The sequence below is a fragment of the Megalobrama amblycephala genome, linkage group LG15 (genome assembly GCF_018812025.1).
Source record: "Megalobrama amblycephala isolate DHTTF-2021 linkage group LG15, ASM1881202v1, whole genome shotgun sequence".
Lineage (NCBI taxonomy): Eukaryota > Metazoa > Chordata > Actinopteri > Cypriniformes > Xenocyprididae > Megalobrama > Megalobrama amblycephala.
In genome coordinates, this window is record NC_063058.1 from 21,746,253 (window position 1) to 21,759,617 (window position 13,365).

General features: G+C 37.2%; 1 protein-coding gene across 1 annotated transcript; it reads left to right on the forward strand.

The window, feature by feature from the left end:
* Positions 1 to 344: 344 nt before the first annotated feature.
* kbtbd13b (kelch repeat and BTB domain containing 13b) lies at positions 345 to 3,484 on the forward strand. Its single transcript, XM_048159623.1, has one exon. The coding sequence runs from the start codon at positions 882 to 884 to the stop codon at positions 2,235 to 2,237; it is 1,356 nt and encodes a 451-aa protein (XP_048015580.1). The 5' UTR covers positions 345 to 881; the 3' UTR covers positions 2,238 to 3,484.
* The last annotated feature ends 9,881 nt before the right edge of the window (positions 3,485 to 13,365 follow it).

Sequence of the window (13,365 nt, forward strand, 5' to 3'; positions counted from 1 at the left end):
TGGATGGACACACGGGTTATGCTATTCCCTTGATATGGCACAGGTCCCTTCTTCAATGTAAATCAATGGGATTTACATATTTACATTGGGATTTGCTTCTATTTTATCATCTGTCTGATGTCTCTATAAAAATATGACCGATAAGTCATGGCAACAAGTTTCTAAATTACTTTAACTCATCAAAATTATTTAAGAAATTTTGACTTTTATGAAAAATTTTACTTTAAATTTTTTAAGTCAGTTTAATATAATTTAAGTTGAAATGACTTGTTCAGCCAATGTAATTGTACTTAATTTAAGTAAACTCAACTTAAGATTTTAAGTTGATTTATATGGATTTTTTTTTTTACAGTGTAGAAATCCAAATGCACGCCACACAATTTCAGAAACAGTACCTTAACAAGCACTTCTAAATATCCCTTAATATAAAAACTCAAAGCAGCTTGAGTTAATTGAAGTCTTGGATATGACACTGCCGCCAACAATAACACACAACCAATCATCACAATTAATCACAGATGCAGTGTAATTCATATCATTGACCTTAAAGTGCTATGAGAATGTTGTTCCTCACTCATGTCATTGCACACTTCTGTGTAATGCCTGTCATGAGGCACTGCTGCTATCTATAGGAAGTGCTATCTTAGTAACAAAACTGAATCCCAACACACACCATGTGCCAGCTGGAGGGGGACAGTTTTGTTAACTGACACGCGAGGGACATTTGAGTGTAAATGCCAGGCTAAGGTAGAGTTTTGGTAGATAGACAATTGCTTAATGCACAAGCAAAGGCTAAATGTCTAACAATTGGTTTTCAACAACAGTGAGTATTTGTAGCCTAATATCACAAGACCAGTTCAATCAAGTATAGGCTGCTAGACATGGATATTGTCAAGGTAAGAGTTGGAGATTGTGTCTTTGAAACAAACAAGTCTCTACTGTTAAGAGAATGCGAATACTTCAGGGCACTTTACAGATCGGGGATGGTTGAGTGCCATCAAGAAGAGATTCACGTGAGGAATCTCAAAGCTCAAGGGTTTGTAATCATGTTGGCCGTGGCTAGTGGTGACAGACCCATTCTGAATGATGACGAGATTTTGGAAGCCATTGAATGTGCTGCTTTCTTCCAGGCCGAACCTCTTGCCAGGCATCTTCAAGATCTGCTCAACTCCAACAACTGCCTGCTCATGTACCAAGCTTCGGCCACCTACGGCTTATGGGGACTCCATGAGATGGCGGCACAGTTCATCCGCAATATGTACTGTGACCTGCAAGAGAATTTGAAGAACCTTCCTCAGGAGCTGACTGAATATGTAGAGTCTCTGGTTCCTAGTGTGTTCGTGGCTGTAGGTTCACATTCTACTTGCACTGCAGATGAGCTTCCTCTTGCTGCCACAAGGACAGTATGTTACCTTAATGAGAATGATGAAGACTGGAAGGTCCTCACTGCCTTGCCCATGGAGGCCAGCACCTCTCTGGCTGGTTTGACTGTTTTGGACAATCGACTCTACATTGTTGGAGGTGTGCATGGTGTTGACAAGAGGGCTGTTGATGCTAGCTTTTGCTATGATGTTGTCACCGACACTTGGACTCTGCTGCCAGGTCCCAGACAGCCACGGTACAACTTCACCCTAATTGGTATAGAAGGTTGCCTCTACGCCATCGGAGGAGAGTCTGAGAGAACCATCATGTCCTCTGTTGAGATATATAATGTCACCACAAAGGATTGGACCTTCGCAGCATCTTTACCTCGACCGGTTGCGGGGGTCGCATGTACCAAAGCCATGAGTCGAATTTTTGTGTGTCTGTGGAAGCCAATGGAGACTAATGAAATCTACGAATACATCCCAAAAAAGAATGTGTGGGTTCTGGTGAGTACACTTCTGAAGCACCAGAGCTATGGACACTGCATGGTGGCCCACAGGGACAACCTCTACCTCATACGCAACGGCCCCCAAGATGACTTCCTGCGCTGTTTGATGGACTGTTACAACATCACCACAGGCCAGTGGACATCGATGCCTGGGCACTATGGCAACAGCAAAGGGGCCTTGTTTACAGCTGTAGTGAGAGGGGACTCGGTGTTCACGCTGAACCGCACCATGACTCTGGAGTACACTGTTGCAGGGAACATGTGGAAACCTTGTAAACAGATGAAGGGTTTTCCTAGGAATGGATCTGTGTGGACATTTCTACTCAGGATTCCAAAGGAGAGGAAAGAAGTGAAAGTGTATTAAATGGACTGAACCTCAGAATTTGGTGGCTAAAAAAAATATATATACATATATATTTGTAACAAGGTTTAAGTTCAGGAAGGAGGAGGTGGGAACAGGCGAATGTTCCAAGGTAACTTTAATCATAAAATAAACAAAAAACAAAACGAAAGTAATGCGGCAGCCCCTCATGGATGACTGCCACGCAAACATAAAAAACACAACGTAAGGTCCTTCACTCCTCCTTTATTAGCAATCGTGCCACTAGCCTTGCTCCGTTCCCACAGCTCTTGGACCCGCCCTGCTTGCCACAATATTGTTTTGAGCCTATTCACACCAAACATTAATTTTCGAATTCATATTTGAATCAAAACAATTCATCCCTATGCCCTTCAGAGCGAGAGCAAAAAGTCACATTGCTTTGGAACAATGATTTTTTTTATATATAGTTGTGTGAATATTTTTTTAATATTCACACAACAAAAATGTGACAATAAGCTTTTGGCTATTAACTATAAGCTTTTGGGCTATTTATCCAAATAGATTTCGATTTCAATATACTTTCCATATTCCATTCCAGGAAGCTATGTTTTTTGCATTGAAGCAGGTAAATTGTACTGTCATTGAAGCATGTTAAAATGACAGTTTGCACAAAAATTCTGTCATCATTTACTCACCTTCGTGTCAACTTGTCTGACTTTTCCTTTTCTGCAGAGCACAGCAGAAGATAACTGAAAAAATATCTGGTTAAATTAATTCAATACAATGGCTTGTGGTAAGGTTCTCTTGGAAAATCGTGTCTCATGGTAAATTTCTCTTGAAAAATAAGCTGCTAGATGTGTGGAAACTTCTGCTAACACTCTTGGGAGCTTTGTAAAGTGTTAAAATGAGTCACAGTATACTTTCATTCTATTGAATTCACCCAACCTGATATTCAGTAAATTATTTGCTTTTATGTTTTACAGAAGAAAAACATAAGTCATAAGTAGGGTTGGGAATCGAAAAACAATTTCAATTCTGGAATTGGATACTTAAGGTCAGGAATGGGATACTTATTAGAAAAATTCGATTCCTCTTATTGTTTCCTTTGTGTGCATTTGAATGTGATCTTAAACCATTCAAGCACAAGACTACTTGCGCGCTGTTTTGTGCTGTGTCACATCCAAAGCACGCGCACAGAAAGCCACCTCTCATATAGTGCATAAATACTGAATTGAGTTCTCTTTCGTGTCTTCTTGCGCTCGAATGGACAAATACACACAAAATTTTCATTTTTGTCTTGGGGGGGGGGGGGGTGTAATTCTATTTCATGCATTCTGACTTATTTACACTGTTAAACAGTTGCATTCTTATGCTAAACATGGGCAAAGTTTCAAAACACGAGTTGGACGTATGACAGAGTATTTCTGTGCCAAATATACTACACAGTAAAATCCCCAGAGTTAAATCAACTCAGAGTACATATGGTCCCTCTCTAAATAGTGTTAAAATAACACTGAAGCAGAGTTAAAGTTAATGAGATAATTAAGCAATTAATAAGGCTGTTCTTGTGTTTCTCTTTTCTTTAGTGATTCTGCTTGTTAACAGCAGGTGTTCATCACTAATGCACAATCATCACTTAATTATCTCATTAACTTTAACTCTGCTTCAGTGTTATTTTAACACTATTTAGAGAGGGACCATATGTACTCTAAACAGAGTTGATTTAACTTTGGAGATTTTGCTGTGTACTTCCGGTTGTGGACATGTTTTGCTGATTTTTTTTCGAGTATGGCCTGTTTCACATCATAAAAGGTGGAATTCCTTGTATAGGCACTTATCCCTGATAAGCGTGCACACACACATCACCCAGAGCAAGAGCACGCTCATCAACGCGCTTCGGTCAGGATTTTTCAACAATGGTTGTGTCCCAATTCAGGGGTTGCACCCTTTGAAGGCTGCATACATCGAGGCAGTCTCATTTAAGAAAAATAACCATTAGATTGCAAAGTAAGAAACAAATTACAGTATTTTACACCTCACAATGAATATCAGTCAATTTTATTACGGTCACTTTTCTTAAATATGACATCCTTGATGACGTATGCAGCCTTCAAATGTGACCTCCGGAGAATGCAGCCTCCGAAATGAGATGCAGCTCCTGTCACCAAAGGAGTGTGTTTTTGGTTGTGAGGAAAAGATTACATTTTTCAGCTTCCCAAAGAACCCAGCGTTAAGGGAACATTGAATGAAGTTTGTTTTTCCGGGGTTGTGCGCGTATGTTTGTTTGTTCCCGGGATTTCGGTGATGAATGCTTTGTAAACAAGTCCCAGTTCGGCGCTGGATTTGCAGATCGCGGGTGGTGAGTAAAGCTGCATCAGATGTCTGTGTTTTGTTGGCAATCGGCACGCAAGTGCATAAAATGTAAACAACATGAATGTTTTTTTCCCTTTTTATTTATAATGATGTCACAGCTTGCAGACGATCTCTACGCAAAAGCTGAGAGCGCTCATGGCTCTTTAGCTCTGCCCACGGCACTGACGGCAGAAAGACTTGGTACAGCGTATCTATCTTTTATAAATATGATAAAACTAAAGACTTTTCGGAGATATGAAGGATGCAATATTACTATGTATTCAGGATTAACATGAGATTATCAGAAACTGTGTGCGATACCCCCCTCCCCTTTTAAGTGAACATAAACAGTTGAGAAAGAAAACACATGTGTAACAGCATATTGGATCTGTGCATTAGCTCTTAAAGTGACAGCAGACTAATAATCCTGCTGCCGTCTGTGTAATTAGCATTAATCAAACAACAAAAAACAAAGAGAACATTTAAAAAGTTCCTTGTGTAAGTGTTCTTTAGCCTACTGATTTTTGTTCATGGTATTGAGCTGCAATGAAATGTTTTGCAAAAAGACTTAATAAATGTGAATGATATCTATGTTTGTTTGTTTTTTTTTTTTTTACCTTATTGGAATCGAAACTAGGAATCAATAATAATCGGAATCACTATAATTTAAATGATACCCAGCCCTATAGTCATAAGGGTTTGAAACAACATGAGGGTATAAGAAAATTTATATAAGAAGAATTGTATTTAGTATTTATTATATGAATGCGTTTCACTTTCATTTAGAAATACAACATTTTCTCAGAAAATTACGAACATGTATGTTACTCTTGGTGAATGTGGTTTTAGCCCAGAAAATGTAGTGGTTTCTATCATGTCTTACTGTAAATACACCTTTTTTCTTTGTTTTTAAAACTATAAATAAATATAAATAAAAAGTAACTGTTTTTTTCTCATTGAAACATTTTTAATATTAATGTCAGATCGCAAGTTTCTATTATTGCTGTATCTCTTTTGGCATGTTTAGATCACTAAGGCACCTTTAGTTCTTTAGAAGCTTGATTGTGCCGTTGCCAAGTCTGAAAGGGCAGAATTCAGATTCTTGTCAGATCCATGTGACATTTTGCTTGTGTCATGGTCTCTAAACTATGCAAGGAGACACTTTCATTCAATAGTCATGTGAAACTTTGAGCTCTTTATGAGTGATGTTCTTTACTTATAAGACAGATTAAAGTATCCATGTCATATTGTTTTAAATGATTGACTGACACCTCATAGAATCTCATGATCTGCTTAGAGACCATTTCCTAATGTAACGTGATGTTCTAACGAAATAGATTCATTTTTGTTTATTTCTAAGGAGGGAATTACTGTGGACATATTCAAGACTCCTCAAGGATTAGATAAGCAATAATTTGTACTAATTTTATGGTAACCATCAACAATGGGCATAACAATTTGGGTAAACTCTGCAATCTTTTTATCTACTGCAGTGACACAGATGTACACAAGGCCCTCAGTTATTGGGACGGAGAGCAGATGCTGCCAATGAGCAAGAAATTTTACTGCCAAGTAGAATGAGCTCCATGGGTAAGTGCTAAATACGTTTAGACCGAAAATAACATCATGTGGGTCACCTCAGGACAGAAACGTTTTCGCTAGCCTGTAGTGCCTCTTCCAAACCATGCTAGGAACTCGATGGAATGTAATGTCAGTACAACTGGTGCAGTGTCACAGATACAACTGCCACAATCCATCACAACGTGAACCTTATTATTATACTCTTTGGTAATTTGTAGCATACTGACATCTTACTATTACGGTATGTACAATAAAAAGTCTTGTTGGCTGGAACTAAAATTAGCATTCAACTGCCAAAAGTAAAAACTTGCATTGATAAATAACTTGTATGTTACTGATTTGAAGTTTAGCAACGTTTACCACAGTAAAAACAGCACTTAAAAGAAGCCTTTTTTCTTTTATTTTTGGAACTTGAGAACTTCACGTGGAGGAAAAATGGAAGCTTGAACATGCTTACTTAAAGGGATAGTTCACCCAAAAATTTACTGACCCTCCCTCAAGTTGTTCCAAACCTGTATTAATTTCTTCTGCTGAACACAAAAGAAGATATTTTGAAAAATGTCAGTAACCAAATGGTTGATGGGCCCCATTGACTTCCATAGTATTTTTTCCCCCATACTATGGAAGTCAATGGGTTCCATCAATTGTTTGGTTAACCATTTTCTTCAAAACATCTTCTTTTGTGTTCAGCAGAAAAAAAAAAAATTTATACAGGTTTGAAGCAACTTGAGGGTGAATAAATGATGACAGAATTTTCATTTTTGGAATCCTTTGACACGCGTCATGCCAGGACATTCGAGCCTTCGCAAGAACCAATGAGGTTTGTTATTATGCATCAAGCAAGTACGGCTGAGCTTCTGTTTACCATATATGTTCGCTGATCAGTGTTTATATGTGAATACAGGCCTAAATCAAATCTATTCATAAAGCCATCATCTCTTCAGAAGACTTGAATTAAACCGCTCAATTCATATGGATTTATTTTACAATCTCTTTATGAATGTTTTGAATTGTCAGAATTTTGAGTGAATAGACTAATATAGGAAAATATTGTGTTTCAAAGATGATCAAAAATCATACAGGTTTAGAACAACATAAAAGTGATTTGTGGGTGAACTATCCCTTTAAGAACTACAAAGTAAAAAAAAAAATTAAAATTAAACATATGCACAGATGAATTGTTCACAATAAAATCAATGACATGCATTTAGAAATGAGATAAGGCAAAGTTTCATTTCATGCCGACTTTAACGCCTAAATCATTCCCATGATGCCTATATGCCCTGTTCAGAAAATGATACCACTCTTGAACTGCTCTCAATTGACCCTTCGCCAGGAGTTTGATTGACAGACGATCTAACCAACCATAATGCCGAATCCACCGTTATGTCCAACAAAGCAGTCAGGGGAGTTAGTAGATTAACGTCGGTGGACTTAAACTAAAAAATAAATGTTAAAATGTTAAAAAAATAGTGTGTATTGACCTCTTTCCATGGTTGAAACAACATTCCTTCTGATGTTCATTCATGTTTATTTGATGCTATAAATTAACTAGTAGGAAGGGATGATCGGTTGGGGCTCTACAGCCAAAGACTATAGAATAACACAAGATGTGTCACTCGTATTATTATGAATGGGAGAAAGTGCAACGCGCAATATGGAGGAATAAGTCCTGCCTTCTAAATAAGAGCCAATCGTTGATTGATAAAGTCATCGCGTCACTGCAGCGGCCGTTAGAAGCTCCGGTTTCTATAGAAACAGTCAGCCGCAAGCCTCCGAAATGAGACACAAGAGACACGCATTTAGGATTGCGCATGTGCATTAGCTTGGTCAAGCCTGAAAAATTGTTTTTTGTCATGATTCAAGCTTTTAGAAACTAAATTTATGAGACAGTAGTTGTCAGATTTCATTGGTGATTTCAAATATGACATTTAATCGAAAGCTTGGCAAACAGCTTTGGAGAATTTGATGTTTCCCCATTCATAGAGATAGGATCTGCACTTGCATGCCCGAGAGGCGTTTCAAAGATGGCCACCAAGTGAAATTACTTGTCATAAAGGGACCTTGGCTACAGCGATCTGTCACGACACATTAAAGAGCCACAAAACGGTAGTTTCTTTAAAAACTGCAAAGATGTAAGACTTTGTTTCATATTAAAAGTAATCTGCTCTGTATTGTCTTTCGACACGTCGACAGTGTCCTCTTTGCTCTGCGATGTATTTTTCACTGCCTGAGAACATGATGTATGGTGTGAGAGCGGCATGGTTTGCCAGACATAGCAACAATAACTAAAGGGGGCGGGTCTTTGCGAACGGTCAATTGTGAGAACCTTGGCTAATGTAAACTATTTGTCTCCAAAGTTTAAAGTCACTTCAGTCTTGTTTTGGTTTTACTTTGCCAAGGGTGATTTAGAACTTGCCTATTGATCATTGCTGATTCAAAGCAGACATACAAATGAGACTTATTTACTGTGTTCATCCTTTTGTTTTAGAGAAACAACATCTGACGGACCACAATGGCTCTCTAAACAATGCATGGAGTCATTCCCATGGTCGATGGAGTTTAGCGCAGAAAGCAGTCATCTGAGGTCAGGCTTTTCTCAAGGGTACGCTATGCGTCAATCTCTGCGTCTGTCCACTATGTGCCAGAGGTGGCAGCTTGATATCTCCGCCTCATAGGGCACATGAGGTCTCTCAATATAGCACCATTTCTGCCAGGCCAGAAGAGCCCTGGGGTGAGACAGCATGTCATTTCAGAACGACATGTGAGGGCGATAATGATAGTTCAGATTTTTATAGGAATATTGCTGCTTTCACCCTAATAACAGCTCTGGATGCACAGGTTTGTGGCGCTAACACTTTTGCTTAGTTGCTCAGCTATGGTATGCAGCGGTCTGGCGGCCTCGTGTACTGGAAGCACATGCACTCGCCCACCTTGTGACCTCAAACATTTGGGGATGAGCAAATAAAGAGCATACCACAACAGCTTAATTGGTCGTTTGTAATGAGAGACATGTGCCAAGCATGTGTTTTGGCCTGACCGCTCACTTCAATGAGCACCCACATGTAGGAGCTTACAATTAGTGTTGTATATCCAATGGTAATACAAAATAGGTATGTTTGGTGTTTGTACTACACTCTAAGTAAAGTTTGTAAAAGTATGGTGCAATGTACCATATAAATATGAAGGAATTTTCAGTATTGATTTTTCACAGGTACCCATATTTTTATTTACGTACGCATTTTATTGTGGTTTAGGGCTGCAAAAAAATGTCCTTTCAAAACACTGCTTCATGAAGCTTCAAAGCTTTATGAATCTTTTGTTTCAAATCAGTGTTTCGGAGTGTGTATCAAACTACCAAAGTCACACCCCCCAGTGTGTTTTCATAACCATTATGACGTAACGAAGCCTCATTTACTGAAATCACGTGACTTTGGCAGTTTGATACACGCTGCGAACCAGTGATTTGAAACAAAAGATTCGTAAAGCTTCGAAGCTTCATGAAGCATGTTTTAAAATCGCCCATCACTAGATATTGTTGAATAAAGTCGTTATTTGGGCTGTCAAACGATTAATCGCATACAAAATAAAAGTTTGAGTTGGCCTAATATATGTGGGTGTACTGTGTGTATTTATTATGTATATATAAATACAAACACATCCATGTATATATTTGAGAAATATTTACAAGTATATGTATTTATTTATATTTTTATATAATTTATATATATATAATTTATATATATATATATATATATATAACATATTTCTCTTAAATATATACATTAATTTGTGTGTATTTATATATACATATTATTTACACACATTACTCACACATATATTATACAAACTCAAACTTTTATTTTGTATGCGATTAATCGCGATTAATCGTTTGACAGCCCTATTTTAAATACGTCTTTAGTACCTTTCTGGGCATTGAAAGTGTTAATTATCTTGCTGTCAATGGAGGCCTCACTGAGCCATTGGATTTTATCAAAAAGATGAACAAAGGTCTTGCAGGTTTGAAACGACATGAGGGTGAGTAATTAATGACACAATTTTTGGGTGAACTAACCCTTTAAGATAAAGAAACAGTTGATGTCATTTCTACAGGTTCTGATAGGTTAACAGTACAGATAACTTTAGCGACATCCGAACATGGTATTCTGCTCTTTATGCAAACAGGGTTATTCCAAGACATTATCTTTGACACTCTATGTCCTATATACGTAAGCGTCTGGGCCACTGTTGAATTCTCCTGGAGTCTATTCATTTGGCATGGTCACATTCCTCTAAAAATAATCAACCACCTCTGCAAGCACAATTAGATAAAACAAAGGCAATATCGTTTGCCTTCAAGGCTGAGTTTTTGTCAGGACTTCACTGGAACAAAACAAGAAAACATCCAGACAAACTTCTACACCATCATAGTTTAACATATAATGACCAATGGTGCAATAAATCCTATGAAATACACGTTAAGTGTGCGTTAGTGGACACATGTACTGCATTATTGACCTTTATGACCTTAGACACAGTGTCAGACCCTCAGTCACCTCTCCGATACCTAATACAGACATTGCCTATAACAGAAATACCAGAATAGATACACTGGTTCAGATTCATTATATAATAAAAGAAGAGGTATTGTAAATCCACCCCCTTCAGAGTTGATTTAAATGATGTTTTGTAGACATTTAAGAGTGTTTATGGTAATTTAATGATTCATTCATGACATTTTGGTTAAATGTAAATGTAACCCTGTTTTATTAATTGACTTATGAACACGCTATTTGCTAGTACGAGCAGTTCTGGGAAAGCCAGGGGAGTTCTTGAGCCAAAAACGTTTCAAATAAATGTATATAATGTACATCTCATCTCCAGTGGAGATCAATTGCGCGTTGTCATAGATTCAGAATTGTGAATCATTCAGACGTCTTTGCAAATCAGTTTGACAGATTCAAAAGAACCAAAGTGATCAAAAGATTTGACTCAAATGATTTGTTTGCGAATCAGATATCGCTATCACCGTTTCCTGCAGTTGTTGGGGTTTTTGTGCAATTTACACTCACAATTGTGATGAAAGGGTCACCGTGATGCTAGTGTGTTGCTAAGGCATTGCTATGATTCATTAAATACTGATGAATTAAATAAATGCATTAAATTAATAAGAGCTAAGTATTTTAAAGGATTAGTTCACCCAGAAATGAAAATTCTGTCATTAATTACTCACTCTCATGCCTTTCCACACCCGTAAGACCTTCATTCATCTTCGGAACACAAATTAAGATATTTTTGATGAAATTCGTTGGCTCAGTGAGGCCTCCATTGACAGCAAGACAATTAACACTTTCAATGCCCAGAAAGCTACTAAAAACATATTTAAAACAGTTCATGTGACTGCAGTGGTTCAACCTTAATGTTATGAAGAGACGAGAATACCATCTAGTGATGGGAGATTTCAAAGCACTGCTTCATGAAGCTTTGAAGCTTTACGAATCTTTTGTTTCGAATCAGTGGTCCGGAGCATGTATCAAACTGACACCCCCCCCCCCCCCCAGTGGTGAACCGCTGAAATTTCGAAACACTTATGACATAACGAAGCCTCGTTTACTGAAATCACATGACTTTGGCAGTTTAATCCACTGATTCTAAACAAAAGATTCGTAAAGCTTCGAAGCTTCATGAAGCAGTGTTTTGAAATTACGGAAGAGGATTAGGGCCAAGCAATAATAAAAAAAAAAAACATCTCTAGATTAAAGTTGTTAAATTTTGACAAAAAACTTGTTAAATTTCGAGAAAAAAGTCGAGATAAAATGTTGAGAATAAAGTCATTAAATTATGAGAAAAAAACTCGTTAAATTTCGAGAAAAAAGTTGAGATAAAATGTTGAGAATAAACTTGTTAAATTACGAGAAAAAACTTGTTAAATTTCGAGAAAAAAGTCGAGATAAAATGTTGAGAATAAACTCATTCAATTACGAGAAAAAACTCATTAAATTTCAAGAAAAGTTGAGATAAAATGTTGAGAATAAACTCGTTAAATTACGAGAAAAAAGTCGAAATAAAATGTTGAGAATGAAGTCATTAAATTATGAGAAAAAAGTTGTTAAATTACGAGAACAAATTCATTAAATTATGAGAAAAATGTCGTTAAATTTCGAGAAAAAAGTCGAGATAAAATGTTGAGAATAAAGTCATTAAATTGACGAATTTATTCTCGTAATTTAACGAATTTGTTCTGGTAATTTAACGATTTTTTTTCTCGTAATTTAATGAGTTGATGCTAGTAATTTAACGAGTTTATTCTCAACATTTTATTTCGACTTTTTTCTCGAAATTTAACGAGTTTTTTCTCGAAATTCACATGAACTGTTTTAAATATGTCTTTAGTAGCTTTCTGGGCATTTGAAAGTCTTAATTATCTTGCTGTCGATGGAGGCCTCACTGAGCCATCGAATTTTATCAAAAATATCTTAATTTGTGTTCTGAAGATGACCGAAGGTCTTACGGGTTTGGAATGACATGACGGTAAGTAATTAATGACAGAAATTTCATCAAGGGTTTCATAACCCTTTAACTTCTCTCTATTATTTGTCCTATAAAGCATCATAATCAATTATATCCAGATGTCCAAAAACATATTTCTTGTTTTTCTAACAGCAAAGTGAAGGGATTATAATGGCACATTAATATGGCTTTGTTTCTCTTTTGCTTCTTATGACTGTCGCATTTCAATATAAGCCCCTCCAGCAACAGTAGGCCTACTACTGTACTTGATTTCCTTCATCGTTTGCATCAGTGAGCACTGCTGCCTGTAGAAAACAAGAATATAAGGATTAAGCCCATTAAGGGTCAGAAGAATTGGCCTTACATGAACCGAGTAAACAAAGTCCTCTTCATGCTCTTGATTTGATTGCTAAACTTATTTGCGAATCATGTATAGCTTGTTTATTGTTTTGCTGCTCAAGTCCCACTTAAGATTTAATGAAATGGCCAAACTTTCTTGTTATTCTTCAAATGACATGTTTTGAACATACAGGAGAGCTTACCAGTTTTGTTTTGGAGAAACGATATCCAGGCTTTTACGTTAACAATGGTAGAATTAGTGCTGAATGACTACCACTTCATTGGGTGATGTGTGCACAGGATGTGTGCATTGACAGATCTGAGCGGACACACATGCCTTGAGGCTTGCAGGAAATGCTGGCTATTGGTCAGGGTCAAATGTTACTGA

What these genes read in the sequence shown, in the direction of transcription:
- kbtbd13b (XM_048159623.1), top strand. Translation starts at nt 882, where the DNA reads ATGGATATTGTCAAGGTAAGAGTTGGAGATTGTGTCTTTGAAACAAAC.